The sequence below is a fragment of the Anolis carolinensis genome, chromosome 1, assembly GCF_035594765.1.
Source record: "Anolis carolinensis isolate JA03-04 chromosome 1, rAnoCar3.1.pri, whole genome shotgun sequence".
Lineage (NCBI taxonomy): Eukaryota > Metazoa > Chordata > Lepidosauria > Squamata > Dactyloidae > Anolis > Anolis carolinensis.
This window is the reverse complement of record NC_085841.1, coordinates 178,016,625-178,033,620: the sequence shown is the minus strand read 5'-3', so window position 1 is coordinate 178,033,620 and position 16,996 is coordinate 178,016,625. Positions and strand designations below refer to the sequence as shown.

The 16,996-nt window shown below is 40.2% G+C and overlaps 1 protein-coding gene across 1 annotated transcript; it reads right to left on the bottom strand.

Annotated features, from left to right (window-relative positions):
* Positions 1-2,929: 2,929 nt before the first annotated feature.
* Positions 2,930-16,516, bottom strand: clk1 (CDC like kinase 1). Its single transcript, XM_003215138.4, has 13 exons — positions 16,356-16,516; positions 11,338-11,495; positions 10,894-11,116; positions 9,655-9,745; positions 9,230-9,296; positions 8,224-8,340; positions 7,842-8,008; positions 7,428-7,522; positions 7,214-7,343; positions 6,272-6,354; positions 4,281-4,360; positions 3,305-3,395; positions 2,930-3,212 (listed from the first exon to the last, which is right to left on the bottom strand). Exons 2-13 carry the CDS (start codon positions 11,493-11,495, stop codon positions 3,060-3,062), a joined length of 1,455 nt encoding a protein of 484 aa, XP_003215186.2. The 5' UTR covers positions 16,356-16,516; the 3' UTR covers positions 2,930-3,059.
* Between the last annotated feature and the right edge of the window lie 480 nt (positions 16,517-16,996).

Sequence of the window (16,996 nt, the reverse complement as noted above, 5' to 3'; positions counted from 1 at the left end):
GGCGGACCCCGTTGCAGAGATCTGGAGCCTCTCGAGCTCGTGGAGGAGGAATGGCGGTGGCGACGGCCTGAGCGAGTCCCTCTGGGCCTCTTGGGAAAAGGAGAGGAACTCAGCAAGCTGGAAGTCGAGCTTAGTCTCCTTTCTCCTCTCCTCTCTCTCTCCTCCTCCCCCTTTGCGCCTCCTGCTGTACACTCGGTACCTGCGGCACCGGCTAAGCAGGGAGAATTCCCGAAGGGGAATGCGCTTGCGACATCAGCGGCTCCACCGGAGTCAATGGAGGGGGATCCCGCGATCCGGGGGACCCATCAGGTAAGTTTCCAGCATCTGGGTGCTGCGAGGTAGGCTGGGGATGGGATCTTTGCAGAGGGGGGCTTCCCACATGCTTCGTCTTTTTAGTTTTCTTGCGTCCCTCCTTTGCCCTGGGAGCTGTTTTTTGAGAAGCTCCAGGCCCAGAGGAGGCTGGAGCCTCCTCCGCGCCATTTTGAGGCGCTTGCAGCAGCAAGGGGCCTACTGTAGAAGGGGAATCTCTCCCTTCAACTTGAGGGAGCACTTAGCCCAGCTTCGGCTGCCGCCCCTGGAGTTGCTGGGGCTAGGGCCTGCTTGTAAAGAAGAGCTTTTAATCTAGATTCACGATTCTTTCTGGCCTGAGGGGTAAACTCTCGGCACACTTGGCAGGCTTGGGAATTATGATTCTCCCAGGCAGAGGAGGCATTTCGGATGGCCATCGGCCTCAGGAAGCTTGCCTCCACATGTCCCACACTTCTTTAAAAAGGAAGCCATTCCACTAGCCTGCCTTGGGTAGTCCAGATGCCAAAAACAAAGTCCTTTCTGAGTCCTTAGGGTTGGAGAGAGGTATCAGTAGCGAGAAAAACTGGTCCGAGTCAAGTCCAAATAATTAATATACTACAGTAGAGTCTCACTTATCCAACATAAACAGGCCGGCAGAACGTTGGATAAGTGAATATGTTGGATAATAAGGAGGGATTAAGGAAAAGCCTATTACACATCAAATTAGGTTATGATTTTACAAATTAAGCACCAAAACATCATGTTACACAACAAATTTGACAGAAAAAGTAGTTCAATACGCAGTAATGCTATGTAGTAATTACTGTATTTACGAATTTACCACCAAAATATCACAATGTATTGAAAACATTGACTACAAAAATGCGTTGGATAATCCAGAATGTTGGATAAGAGAGTGTTGGATAAGTGAGACTACTGTATATAGAGCTAGAGGTTCCTTAGTTGCTGACTGAGCGGCGGAAAAAAGGAACTGCCTAGCTCCGCCTACAGGGCCTTATATACTCTACTGGGGAGAATGGGCAGGGCTCGCGCCAAAATGTTTCACTTAGAGCTTCTAGAAGGTTCCGAAATGCTGCGCAGGCGCAGTAGGAAATCCCATATATGCGATTTCCACAGAAGCACCACGAAGAAGAAATCTTTGTTCCCACGTGTAATTTTTAAGAGCCCAAGATGCTTTGCAACAATTTTTACTTTAAAAAAACAAAAAATGGATAGCCAAGGCAATGTAACCAGGAGTGGTACAGGTTGAAAGCAATGGCTGGATTAAAGTACAGAAAGAAGCAACAATCTGTTGAGAGGAAAAGTGGTCTTAAATAATTGTGTTTAAAATAAAATCTACCAGTATTTTCAGTTTTCTTTGGTAGACTGCAGCAGCCTAAAATTGCCCTTCTGTAACAGCAAAAGATTGTAGATTTGCCGATGTATTTTCTCCTCGGCCTCAGATTTCACTGTTGCCTTGTATTTCAGGTTTTTGAGAAATGTAGTTGATCTTATTGAGACAGAAGCAGCAACCCACTACACATGGGCTAACCCTTTGCGTCAACCAGTTTAAGAATCTTCAGAAATCTAAAACATCATTTCCCCCTCAGTTTTAAAATTTCTCTTAAGAAGTATACAGCTGCCTAGTAAGTGCTAGCAATTCATCATAGCTCATAGCCTTTGAAATAGAAATTAGTTCTTGAAAAGCTTTAAATATATTAGGAGTGGAGCCAAATTCATGAACCCAGGTTCTTCATGGAACAGATTTGAACCCAGACTTTACTAACATGTCTGCAAATGCTACGTGGATGACAATACTTTTGATCAACAGAAGATTCTGTGCAGTTTCTTGCCTTCATGTTTCAGAATTAAGCTTTTAGGATTTGTTGAGTTCTTGCCTCTGCCTTCCTGAGATTGAGACAGTGTGACATGCCCAAGGTCATCCAGTGGGTTTCCATGGCCATGTGGAGGGATCCAAGATTACTATGGACCTCATCCCATTGGCTTGTTAAGTCCCATTCCTTCCTTGAGAGAGCACAATTTGAGCTTAGATTGCTCTAAGGAGAATATGCAGTGGAAGCAAAGTGCTGAGTAACGCTGATTCAATACAAGTCAATGTCAGATCTCAACACGATTTTTGGCATTAACATTGGTTCTGGCACACACCAGGGTTAGAACACAATCACTTGCCTGTGTTCTGAACTCCCTCTTCAGTACACCTCATCTACATTTCAATGACTGCTAAAAGTAAGCAAACATGATGGGCTCTGTACTCCTTCGTTCTTTAAATGTACATGAAGTGTTCTATAACTGGGAAAAAACCCAATGCGATGACGTCCTATGATTCTGGAGGGCTTGATTCTCAATACTGAAGTTTTCCCTGATGATTCTTCATGTGATGGTTCAAATACGGGCTGAAGAGAAACGTGTGATGGGAAGACGGAACTTGGGGACTGAAAGGTGCAATTCCCTCAGGTCCCCCACAGTCCAATACACCAAACAGCTTCTCATTTTTACTCTCCAATGCAAAGAAACTCGAAACTTCGCTTCCTCTGACTATCAGTATAAAAATTCATAAAGCTATTTTAGTTACAAGGCAAGCAGTCAGTTTTTCAAAACATCTTAGCACTACAAATGGAAAAACGATTTTAAGAACGTTTTTTATTGAGAAGTCAATTAACAGGACACAACTTTGTGAAAAAAATTACAGAATTACAAAATAAATACTTAAAAATGCAGGGATTTTTTTTACTAGCTTAGTCATTAATGAACTACAGAACTGTATTTTTTTTATTTAGTGAAGAAAAGAAGGGATGCTCCAAGGCTTCTGCAAGTGTAATTCGTTTGGCAGGATCATATTCCAACATCTTCTGTATGAGGTTAAATAGATTTTCATGGTCAGCATCATGGCATTGCATAAATTCCTAGGAACAAAAAAAAAAAATCAAGCATTAGCACAGCACACTATAGGGTGTATAGAATGAGGAAAACCTAAACAATCGCAGCATAATCTCACCTTCAGTGGCTTGCAACGTCTTGAAACATATCTGCCAGCAGAACTATGTTCGTCCCAATCCAACTGGTCATGGTGGAAGTATTTGCGTTTTCTGGTAAAATACAAAGTTAGATGAAACTACATGGGAGCAAGTTTAACCATAATAAACTATTTAAGATGAACTTCTAAGAATCCGTTTACCATATGGCAACTGCAATAGTTGTGCCAAAAATGCTACTTACAACAATCTGAATGAGAGACGTTACCCATGTAGAAAATATTTATACCTTCTGGTTCACATTAAACTTACAACAGTGTAGGAAAGACACAATGAAGCATTTGCCATGCAGACACATATATATCCACATGCATAAAAAAGCAAGGATAAGTGAAATAATTTAGGTACTACACTTGCACAAGTTAAAGCTCATGAATGCTGAAGTATGTAAGTTTTATTTCCCTTTAAAACTGAGCCACAAACTCATGCCAAAAAATTGAGCAGCCTCAGGTGTGCTCTAAAATATTGTCAAACAACATTGGTGAAAATTTGTTTATAATTAGTTTGAAATAAGCGAGGATCTGGTAGTTTCTTTGCATAATTAATCCATCAATGCGAAATAAATAGGAAGTATAGATGATATGTTATGATCTTTAAAAAACATGCTCGGTATTCAACGTAAGTCAGCCTATATAGCTATAGTTCTTCAGCTCACAGCATTGGTCTGAACACTGTAAGACAACTTTGCTATAATGTCGCCTATTTCTACTCTTGTGATTTTTCATTCAGGATACATGATTTCTCTATAACAACAGTGTACCCCAATCATTCCATGGAGCAGGCTAACCCAGGGACATTTTGCTCTGAACAATATACCCACAAAGCACAAAATTTGGGTTAAAACACTTCCAAACTGAAACGTTACTTTAAAACAGCTGAACAAACCACAGGTCCTCAAGGCAGTATGCTATAGAGAAAAGTAAACTACAAAGTGCCTACCTTGTTTTCTGGACCATATGCACTGGTAGTGGCCCCAGTATTTTTTCCATCATTGCTAGGTGCTCTTTGCTGTCATGTGTCTGAAGAAAAAGAAAAATAGTCACAAACTACTCTGAGAACCTTCAGGAAAAGAAAATCCAAAGCTCTTTATTATATTGAGGTGCTCTTGGTTTCTGGATCTCTGTTCAGAGTGCTGTTGATACACCAGATATAGTACCTTTACTCATAACTATAGGAAAGGCAGCATCCTGGTTCTAATATAGAGTTGTACTTTTTCAATTATTAAACAATGGACTATTCAACTTGTGTCTCTAATCTGCTGCAACTAAGAAAACATCCTTGACTTATCTCTGTGCTATTGCACAGAAGTGTGCCTCAGCACAATTACAGGTCCACAATGGGAGAAAATAGCAGAACTGCTTTTTAATTGCATAAATTATGATTTATCCTGTTCCACTCCAGTGCAGGTCTCTGGCTGCCAGAGACCTGCACTATTTCTCCAATGCCTTATTCCCTTAATAGCCAATGTTGCCTATGGCTCTCTCTCTCTCATCATCACCTTGCCAGCATTATTCTGGCACGACGCACCAACATCATCATGATCTCAAATTCTGGCAGCTGTGCAAATTTGAGGAAAGTTAAGATGTTTTTTGCAGGCAAGATTGTGCACTGTTGGCCAAGCAAGACAACTACAAAGAGCTGCTATAGCACATAGCATGTAATATGAACAGAACGATGGACCAGTACTGCACACATCTCTAAAATTAGAGATGTACGTAAATCATGTCAACAACTGCTTTTCAACAGCAACTCTTTTTGGAAGTTGGTACACTAATCATCTACAAATGCAACCAATACATGTTTTCAATGGAAAGAGGGTTCAAGGTACTGCTACAGAATTCAAATAATAATAATAATAACTATTTTTATACCCCGCCCCATCTCCCCGAAGGGACTCGGGGCGGCTTACATGGGGCCAGGCCCGATAAAACAAACAAAACAGTAACAAAGCAATAAAACAATTATCCCAGTAAAAAACATCAACATCAATAAAAACAATCATTAAAATCAACAAGCAGGATACAGTGTTAAAAACAGGAGACTAATTCGTAGATCCCAGGCGAAATGCAGAGTGATACGAAATGGGAAAAGGAAATTTCACAGTTGGACGATAAAGTGCGGTATAAAATGGCAAGACAACAACAATGGGACTATTATGGAATGGACAGATAGATCAATCCAGCAACAACTAAACATCGAAGGCCTTTTGAAACAGCCAGGTTTTTAAGCTCTTCCGGAAGGAGAGGAGGGTAGGGGCCTGCCTGATCTCTCTAGGTAGAGAGTTCCAAAGCCGGGGGGCCACGACGGAGAACGCCCTCTCTCTCGTCCCCACCAACCGTGACTGTGAGGGTGGTGGGAGCGAGAGAAGGGCCTCCCCCGATGAGCGAAGAGAACGTGTGGGTTCATAGAGGGAGATGCGGTCTCTAAGGTAGGTGGGTCCCAAACCGTTTAGGGCTTTGTAGGTGATAACCTGCACCTTGAATTGGGCCCGGAAAGTAAATGGCAGCCAGTGGAGCTCCTTAAACAGAGGCGTAGAACATGCCCTGTAATTCGCTCCGGTTAGAAGCCTGGCTGCCGAACGCTGTACTAGTTGTACAAAGCCAATTAATAAAATAATGAGGGTCTATGCTTTCCCTCCACCCGGCACAAAAATGTGTTTGTGTTTCTTAGACTTCTGGGACATAATTTCTGCAATTAGGTGTATTTGGATGTAACACGATACAAGATTTTGTTATTATTTATGTATTAAAATTTATTTATATCCTCCCTATATCCCCATGGGGATTCAAGGCAGCTAACCACTACACAATCTGATCACAGTTTCAAACAAAGCAAATACAAAAATTAAAAAACAAACAATTAAATAGTACTTTGTGGATTGACCTTTTAGGCTCACTACTAACAATATAAACACTTTTTTAGTTACCTACCGGAAAAATTGTGAATCCAAGGTAATATTCAATAAGAATACAACCAATACTCCAGACATCACATGGCTGCGACCACCCCAAAGCTACAGGAGGAAAAAGTATTATTGAAAAATTTGAAAATAGGAACCAATATTTGTAATAAGTTGTCTTCAGGCCCCAGTAAAGCAACTTAATATGTGTCTACCTGTTTCTAAGCCCATTTTCAAACTTGACAATATAAAACTTCCTGAAGAGAGTAAAGTTTTCCCCCTAGAGCTTCTCAATTACCACTGTCTCACCATCCTTAGACCCACTCAACTCAGTGATGTTTTGTATCTATGCAAACTTCCCAGAGGAAGACTGTTGCTGCAACAGTCACTTTCCTTCCCATGCATGCAGTATTATCTTTGCATGATAAAAAGCCAATGAGCTTTAAAAGGCTGCATGCGAAATTTTACACCGAATATAGATGAGTTTCAGTTTCTTGTTTTTTGGTCAACATAGGCAATTTTGTAACTACAGGCAGTCCCCAAGTTACAAACAGGTTCTGTAGATTTTGTACTTTAAGTTGTACTTGTTTGTAAGTTGAAATAGATACAGGTGTAACCCCAGCCAAAATAATATACATATTAGCTTTAGATCACACAGGGAAGAGTTAACACCTCTGTGGTGTTTTTTGCCATCTGTGCCCCTGTTCAGATTTCACCTCACTTTCTGTCCCTGTGATAGCTGGATTCTGAAAAATGTGGCTTGTTGTGGAAACAAGGATTGGTGAGAAAGCTTCAGTGGAGACACCCTTTTCCCATGAAAACTATTTCAGGATTAAATCTCCCTTCCTAGTAGTAGATTTCTATCACTTCCTGTTGTTTCACCCCGATTCTTAGCTAGGAGACATTTGTAAGTCCAATGTTTGTAACTTGGGGGAAAAAGAAGTAAATATTTCTGTACTACAGTTCTGCTCACCCAAAATAACTTCAGGAGCTCTGTAATGCCTTGTAGACACAAGGGTGCTGTGATGTTCATGGTCATATGTTGCACTTCCGAAATCCACAACTTTAATATCTGGATTTTTCAGTGTACGCTCATCACGTTTCTGAAACATATCATACATTAATGAGAAGAGTCTTCTTGCTTGTAAGTGATTAAAATAACTCTAAAAGTATGAGATTAGATTTACCAGTTTGGAATTATAACTTTCTGTGTAGTCAGACTTCACAAACAAGATGTTTTCAGGCTTCAAATCTGTATGAGTTAGTTTGTTTGAATGCAAAACTGTAAAGAAAAGCCAGCAATTATTTTACAGATATTGAAATAAGTTAATTCCTTCTCAGTTGTGCTATACTCTTCCCGCTCTAAATTCAACAAAGGTAAAATCAAAACTGGACAAATCTTCCAGTTCAAGTTTATCATTACGTCTTCTTTCCTAATCACATTTTGGCCCAAGATCTATTAGGCCTATCTTCTACATGTATTTCCACCAAAAACTGCATACAGCTGCACTGTACTGTTTTGCCCACTGCCCTCAAACCGTTTACTGTTTGAACCTTAAAATGATAGTTTGGAAACTGAAATCACATGCACCATGACTTACAGTTGACAGATTTGCAGATCTGGTAAGCCATTTTTCTGATGTGGTCCAGACTAAATGGCAAAAAACTGTTTTCTTTAATGAAGTCGTAAGTACTTAGTCCCAATAGTTCAAATACAATGCAAACATGGCCATAGTGCTCAAACCATTCCAACATCTGGACACAGCAGCTGTGGATACAATAACAAGGCCACAAAGTCAAGAGCTCTGATTGAAAACACAGGCAAATTTAGAGATAAAATACAAGGCAAGATGTCAGAGAATTAGACATAAAGTATCAATATATGCAATGTCCCACTTTTGTTTGAAATGATTACTTTTTCCCAAAGAAGAGCTAAAATATGCTAGAACTTCTAAGTATTTCATATTATTGTTGTATACTTACAATGTGCTGTGAGGATCTGTTGCATTTAAGTGCTGCAATACTTCTATTTCTGAACGAGCAGCTTCTGAGTATCTATCAACATTTTTTACTATTTTTACAGCCACATGTCTACCGCCCCTAGAAACAGAAAGGTTAACGAGTCAGTAGGATTGGAGTAACAGTGTAGTTTTAGTTGAAATATTTTGTCTGTTTTAACATGAAAAGCCAATGTATCTCTAGGATAAAAAACTAATACTAATCTGTTCGGTGAAGTATTCACTTTAACAATTTTAACTTTTATCTTTCCTAAAGCCCACGAAAGTATAAATCCTACTATAAATCCTAAGATATAACAATTGCTGCTCTTCAGAGAAAATAACTGAAAAACTGGCATTTTTCATTCCTCTAGCACCATCCTAATTCATGGACAAGAATGACAGGGATTTTTTATTTTTGTGTGTGTCAGGAGCGACTTGAGAAACTGCAAGTTGCTTCTGGAGTGCGAGAATTGGTCATCTGCAAGGTTGTTGCCCAGGATGTTTTAGCATCCTTGTGGAAGGCTTTTCGCATGTCCACGCATGGAACTGGAGCTGATAGAGGGAGCTCATCCATGCTCTCCCCAGATTGGATTCGAACCAGCAACCTTCAAATCAACAACCCAACCTTCAAGTCTGCAGTTCTGCCGGCACAAGGGTTTAAGCCGCTGTGCCACCAGGGGCTCGGGATGGGGATGAACCAGTGCACATGCTGTTACACACACTTCGGGGGTTTTTGGTTGATTCTTATTTTATTTATTTACAGCATTTATATTCCGCCCTTCTCACCCCGAAGGGGACTCAGGGCGGATCACATTACACATATTAGGCAAACATTCAATGCCTTTTTAACATAGGACAAAGACAAACAACATAGCTCCGAGCGGGCCTCGAACTTATGACCTCCTGGTCAGTGCAGTTAATTGCACTGGCTTGCTCTCCCGTCTGCGCCACAGCCCCGGGCTTCAAGCATTTAGAAAAATATAACTTACACTTTGTGATCAAGGCACTCCACCACTTTTCCAAAAGCACCTTCACCCAGAATAGACACAATTTCATCTAGGAACAGGAAGGGAAATCAGTTATACAAGCAGGGATACATTTTTTTTTAATTAACACACCATGCTATGTTCTAGGCTGTACCGCTATGTAAAAAGTATAGTTTTTTTAAAAAAATTAATTGGACAATCCTTCAAGACATTTATGCCTATCTCATTCTAGATTAGCTTTACGTCTCAAAAAATTCTAGGTAAGAGTTTAAATTATGTAGAAATAACCCCCAAAGAAAAAAAGAAAGAAAAAAAAAGCACAGAACAAAAACCCAAGAAATAAAAGGACTTTCAAGACTCCTGACTTCTTATCTAAAAGAAAATTATTCTATCTGAAAAGTGAATAAGTTTTGAAAAATATTCTATACATCTTGCACTTAGTACGTCTCCACTCTGACAGATCAGGTGACCCTCCTCATCATCCTCTACACTCCTCGATCTTTTCCTTCGGTGACTCCTCTGGTAACGGCAAGTGCGCGGCACCAAGATCATCCAGCCAATCAATAAACCCGAGTGAATTCAGGGCAGAATACGAAATTCATTCAGCAGGGAGATATTCAGGCATTCAGATACGCGCCAGGCCACAAACGGTTGGCAGGAACAATTTCAAATTCCCCAGAATTTCACAGGGCAGATAGTTTAGGTTACAGGAGAAAAACATGGCAAGGAACAGATTTTCAGATAAGGTACTTCAAAAGTGGCAAGGCATTAACACACAATATATGCTTTTAAAAATATGGTTCACGAGAAATAATATTTTGCAAATAAAATCTCTTCAATTTAATTATATCATTTAGTAAATGCTGGAATTTATTGCCTTCCTGACAAAGCAATCTCAGTAAGATTGCTACTCAGAATTTTCAGTCTAATGTTAACTCAAATGAAGAGCTTTGTAAACTATACAATACACTTAAATCATATACTCAATTCTATGCTTGCAGAAATATATGCCTCGCTCAACAGATGATCAGCACCATGCATGCCGATAGTGATCAGCATCTGTCACACAGTGGGAGATCGAACAGAAATGGGTGCTATGTTCATCCTTGATGAATCTGCACAACTAGGCACACAAATCCCACCCAAGAACAGCAATTTGTTTGCCTAGCAAGGCAGATCAGTGCATTTAAACTATTGCATGGCCAAACTTGTTGGTTTTGAGTGAATCTTGTCCAATTTCCCCATAAAAGCTTTTCACAAGTTCTAGTCACGTAAACAGTTTACCATCTAATACTTAAATATACATACAGAATTATGTTAAGACCTTTTTGTCCACTTTCTCTTTCCATTATCAGTAATACCTACGCAGTCTTTAAAAAACATCCCAAAACATGCAATGTGTGGCCACTAATTTTGTTCAATTTGCCTAATAGGTGCCTCTTAACTCCATTTTCAACAGGTACCCAATTCAGATCTTTGTAAAAACAAGAAATGCTAATCATTCTAAAACTATCTTCCTAAACACCTCACCATTTGATTCTGAAACACAAAATCTAGCAGCACTGTATTTTTTCTTCATGATACTATATCTTCAACTTGCATGTGCTTTATTATTCAGGTGAACCAGTATTTATAATAATGTTCATAGTACTTTAAATGATACATACCGCGTGTGAATGATGTGATTTGCTATGGTGAGTCCTGTGTTTTCTTTTGTAACTGCTTCTGCCGCTATGCCCTGATGACTTGCTACTGTGGTTGTGATAACCACTTTCATTGTCCCTACAATGGTGTTTGCTTTCAGAGAGTTGGCTAAAGTTGTTTCTGTATTCAACATAGCGACGTTCCTGGTTATCTCTTTCATGGAAAGAACTGGCATCTGAATAAAGGCTGGAGAGGAGGCAAAAACACACAAAACCCATTCTCATTTTCTCCTGCTTGCATTTTATATTCGACTTCCAAATACATATAAAATTGCATCAGAGGCCCCAGAATTGGGCTAGAAGGTAATAGTATAAAATATATTAAATGAAGAAATAAAAAGCATAAAGCTAATGAAATAATAGCTAACATTTCAAATATAAACATAATAAATGAAAAAAGTAACTTGCCTATCATAAATTTGGGTGTCATTATACTTGCAGCGCTTGCTGTCATGAGCACTGCTATGTGATGTTCTTTTTCTCTTATGATGACTACTGCCTTGATGGCGATCCTCATGCTGTTTTTCATCCCAGTCAGAATAATCTGTTTGTTTGGAGTACCGCATCTGAAAATTAACATATTAATTATCAACAAAAAAGATATAGTTTCCACTGCAGGATAGGCAATTTCATACTGTGGACAAATAGTTTTAGAGCAAAGTCCAAATACCTGCTTAATTTACTATACACATGATCTTTGTTTCAACACAGTAGACTCTTAGTTAACCAGAACTAGCAGCCAGTATTCTCAAGCCACAAGAAAAAATTGAAGAAATAATACTACATTTACAAAACTGTTTTTACAATATAGTAAAACTGTATTATTCAATTAAATTTGTGTTTATTCACCTTAATATGCTTTTAATTACTTTATTTCAATATTAATACCAAATCAATACAGACTTTATTGTATAGCATAGGGTACAAATTACATTTATCCAGCATCTACCTATCCTCATGGATGCTGGTTAACTGAAAGTCTATATTGTATTCTATTAGACAAAGTATCATGTCTTAGCAAAATACAGTATTTATGGAGAAATACTTTTCCATAGCTGTGCAAGTACATTTCACTGAGGCCCCAGATCAGGGGTCCAAATTAAGGCCCGCAGGCCGGACACAGCTCTCCAATGTCATTTACAAGCCCCCCACCCTAAAATTTAGACTCTGGTCGGCCTAGGTCTGAAACAAATTTATGGCTCACAACAACTCCTCCAAGGAAAAACAGACTGAGAGACAGCTTTTCTCCTAGAGCTGTAGCTATATGGAACTTTGTGACTTCGCATTGATGTGACATTAGGGGCCATGTGGTGGTGGTGGTGGGAGTATGGAGGAATGGGTGCGTTGTTTTGTGATGTGTGCTGGGGAAAGCATTTCATTTAGTTGCACAATGTACAAAGACAATAAAATTATTCTATTCTATTAAGCTATCTGATCAACCAAAAGCATGCTCACACTTCCCACTGAAATACTGGTAAATCTATGTTGATTAAAATTGTTCATTTTAAATTTTGTATTGTTCTTTTGTTTGAGATATGTTTAGTGTGCATCCATGTTTTTTACAAACTATAATCATCCTTATCCCCCAACAGTCTGAGGGACCGTGAACTGACCATTGGCTTAAAAAGTTTGATAACCCTGACATAGATCTTAAAAGACACTTTTTGTCTTTATCTGAAGAATTGCTTATGTTTTTTTAAACCTCAGATCCAGGATTAGCTCAATCAACTGAGCATGCACCTACACTTGGAGTGTCAAACCCACTTTCACTGAGGGCTACATCAGCCTTATGGTTGCCCTCGAAAGGCTATTTGTAATTTTAAGACAGTATTAATATAACTATGTTGCCCTGGCATTGAAAGCCTGACAGGCCACATAAAATGATATTGCAGCTATGGGCCTTGAAATTGGCACATCACCTACACTGTAGAATTAAAGCTTCCTGGCAACCACTATTAACTGTAATGGTCTTGTGCAACTGAATCATGCGAATTGTAATTTTACAAAGTCTTTATCCTTCTCTGACAAAGAGTGTTGGTGCCTCACCAAATTACAAACAGCAGGATTCCATAGCATTGAGCCATGGTAGATAAAGCTTTAGGTGTCAAACTACCTTAATTCAACAGTGTAGATACATTCCCAGCCAAAGCACCAACAACAAAATCAATGGAATCAGTGGACAAAAGACACATTGCTCATTGGGCACGGTGGAAAGCCCTACCGAAGAACAGAGCCAGCATGGTGTAGCGATTTGAGCACTGGATTATGACCCTGGAGAACAGAGTTCAAATCCCCAATCAGCATGAAACCCCACTGAGTGACCTTGGGGAAGTCACAAACACTCTTTCAGTCTCAGAGGAAGGCAAAGGCAAAATCTCCATTGAACAATGCTTGCAGAAGACATACATTTTGCCATTAAAGAGTTGCCAAGAAAGAAAATAAGAAAACAGGACACAAATTTTTGATTTGCAGTAGTCTCTCATTTATCCAACATAAACGGACTGGCAGAATATTGGATAAGCAAAAATGTTGGATAATAAGGACGGATTAAGAAAAAAGCCTATAAAATTACATTATGATTTTACAAATTAAGCACCAAAGCATCATGTTTTACAAGAAATTGACAGAAAAAAACAGTTCAATATACAGTAATGTTATGTAGTAATTACTGTATTTACAAATTTAGAACCAAAACATTGCAACATTTACTACAAAAACATTGACTACTAAAAGGCAGACTGCGTTGGATAATACAGAACATTGGATAAGTGAAGCTTGGATAAGTGAGACTCTACTGTATTTAAAAATACAGGCTTGAATTCTAGGTACTAATGCATGTCCCCTACACAGGGAACCCTGACCTACCTATGCCACCTTCATCCCCCTTACATTCCCACAGTTCACAAAGCAGCTGGCTACCATTTACACCTGCTCCCTGCCAAGAGCAATCTGTTGCCACAGAGAGAAATAAGACCCCATTACTTTTCCTTTTCATGCCAGCATTTCCCACTGCTTGACACCTCCTAGGGGAATGGACTCACCTTAATTTGGGGGGTGGGTGGGTTGAACTAATGCACTTTAACCCCAGTCTAAATAACAAAGCTCAATACTATTGGACCCAGGGATTTGTAGTTGTACAAGGGTCTTCATCCCTCTCTGCCATATAGGTGGCTCAGCAAACTGCAACTCCTAGGATTCCACAGCATTGAGCCAGGGCAGATGAAGTGTTATCAAACCTGTATCCAGGATTAACAGGGAGTGGGGGCTTTCTAGGGTCCCTTTATGAATTAATTTTAACTTCATGTTGTCTAATATTTGGTGTCATAATTTAATTTTTGTGATTTTCTGTTTAAAATAGGGCAGGGTATAAATAAAGTAATTATTATTATTATTATTATGGGCCCTAAACAAGGACTGCATTGAGATCATGAATGCTAAAGTTACACAGATATTATCGTATTCTGGCCACAAGCTTTAAACTCTTGTAGCTAATTTACAGCCTTAACTGGTTGTATTTTATTGCTTTTATGATTTTGTGATTGAACTTCCACGAGGTTTTGCCTGGAAAAGAAACTAAAGGGCTTCCAATGAATTTATTTTCTCGGAAGCTCTCTGTCTTATTTCCCGTTTTCTTTTCCTGGTCTTTAATTGTCACTACGAAATGACTCATCCTGGATTTCTGTGGTATAGCGCCCTTCCACACAGCCATTTAACCTAGAATATCAAGACAGAAAATCCCACCATATCTACTTTGAACTGGAATATCTGAATCCACACTGCCATATATCTCTTGGTCCAACCCCTTCTCAAATATGACTGGTGGGAACGAAAGAAAGGGCCTTCTCCGTGATCGCCCCCCACCTTTGGAACTCTCTTCCTAAAGAAATAAAAATGCCCCCCTCCCTTCTCTACTTTAAAAAAAAAGTTTAAAACCTACCTCTGTTCATTAGCATATGGAGAGGAATAGGACTAGAAGTTTATATACAATCAATATACCACTGTCCTGAAATTGTCATTATACTCTGGCTCAGTTGGCTTTAATAACTACTTTAAATAAACTTTAAGTGTGGTTTTTATATAATTTATGCTTAACCTTTTATGTAAGATGTAAATTTATAGGTTATGTCATTATTTAATTTTTGTTATAATTTTGTTGTAGATATCGCTTCTTTTTGAGATCCAAGTGGTCCGTTTTTGTACTTGCATCTTTGAATGTATTCGGCACTGAATGTTTGTCGTTTTTTGTTGTAATCCGCCCTGAGTCCCCTTGGGGAAAGAGGGCAAAATACAAATAGAGATTATTATTATTATTATTATTATTATTATTATTATTATTATTATTATATCCAGGTTCAAAGCAGATAATGTGGGGTTTTATTCAGCTGTGTGGAAGGGGCCTTAAAACTGCGGTATAAACGAAACACATTTTAATTTTTCAGCCAAGATGTTGGCAAATACACGGGTTCTCTTTAGGGAAAACAGAGCCTTATCACACTTGAGCATTTATCCACTTTAAATCGGGTTTCTGCCTCCTGCAGAATTTTGGGGTTTGTAGTTTGATAAGGCCCAGGGTCTGTCTGTCTGAGCGGTTTAAAGGCCCCTTCTTAAAGTGGATCCAAACTCTAACGTGATGAAGCCCTCATATGTGTAAGTAAACATCATTAGGCAGTATATTCTTCTGGGTTTTCCTCTGATAAATTCACATTTTTTAAAAACAACAACAACAATTGCCTATGCCGTCTAAGGGCCCATCCAGCCATATAACGCAGAATATCAAGGCAGAAAATCTCACAATATCTGCTTGGTTATCTGAGGCCCCTTCCACACAACTGAATAAAACTCCACATTTTCTGCTTTGAACAGGGACATATGGCAATGTGGACTCAGATAACCCCGTTCAAAGCAGAGACTGTGGGATTTTCTGCCTTGATATTCTGGGTTGTATGGCTGTGTGGAAGGGCCCTAAGTCCACACTGCCACACATCCCAATTCAAAGCAGATAATGGGTGGTTTTATTCAGTTGTGTGGAAAGGGCCTAAGAGGTTACCAAATAACACGCCTCGGTCGCCGCCGCCATTTCGCCTCCTTTAGGCGACGGCTGAGGGAGGACGACAATATGGCGGCGGGCGAAGAGTCGGCTGGGAAGCAACCAAGGCCGCAAAGGCTCGCTGCCTTCTCCTCTCCCACAGGTCTCGAAAGCAAAGCAGAGAGGGATTGGACTCGCCAAAGGACAAATGTCACGGCTGCAAAGTGCTGCCAAAGTGTACTAATTCCAGTGTGGGCGTTATACGTGGGGGGGGGGGGGGAGGCAGAGGCGCCTCTCCCGCTTCATAAGCCCCTCGTCCGCCACCCTTTATTCGCCCCATTCGAAGCCCCTCGCGTCCCTCCCGCCGACACGAAGCCTCTTCACCGCCTCCTCCACTTACCGCTCCTTTCGGAGTGGGCGCCTCTTTACGAGGTGAGTCTCTCAAAGAAGCTCCCGCGCCTTCTCTCTCCTTCAGCCACAGCCGCTGCTGGAGACAAAATGGCGCCAGGTTGGAGTCGTCTGGAAAAACAGGCACCGGCGTCACAAAGAACCGCGCCTGCGCAGAAGACGCAACTGGGCACTTGAGAGGGACTATTGCGTCACTGGATCCCAGCCATACATCTTTTCTTAAGAGAGGGAAGCAAGCCGCTCCCGGCCAATGAGCGACGTCGAAGGAAGAGGCGGGGCCTGCGTGTGGTTTTGTCGCCTACAGAGGACAACCTGTTTACAAGCTGTTTACAAGTTGAGCATCCCTTATCCGAAATGCTTGGGGCAAATACTGTTTTGGATTTGAGGAATTCCCCCCCCCCCCCCCCAGATTTTGGGATACCGATGTTTGTATGTGGATACACAATTAGATATCTTGGAGATGGGACCCAAGTCTAAGCAGGAAATTCATTTTATATGTCATATACACATAGCATTCAAATCAGCCCATACTCCAGGAAATAATTCCCGACTGCTCACTGGAGGGAAAGATATTAGAGGCAAAGATGAAATACTTTGGCCACATAATGAGAAGAGAGAAAAGCTCGGAGAAGA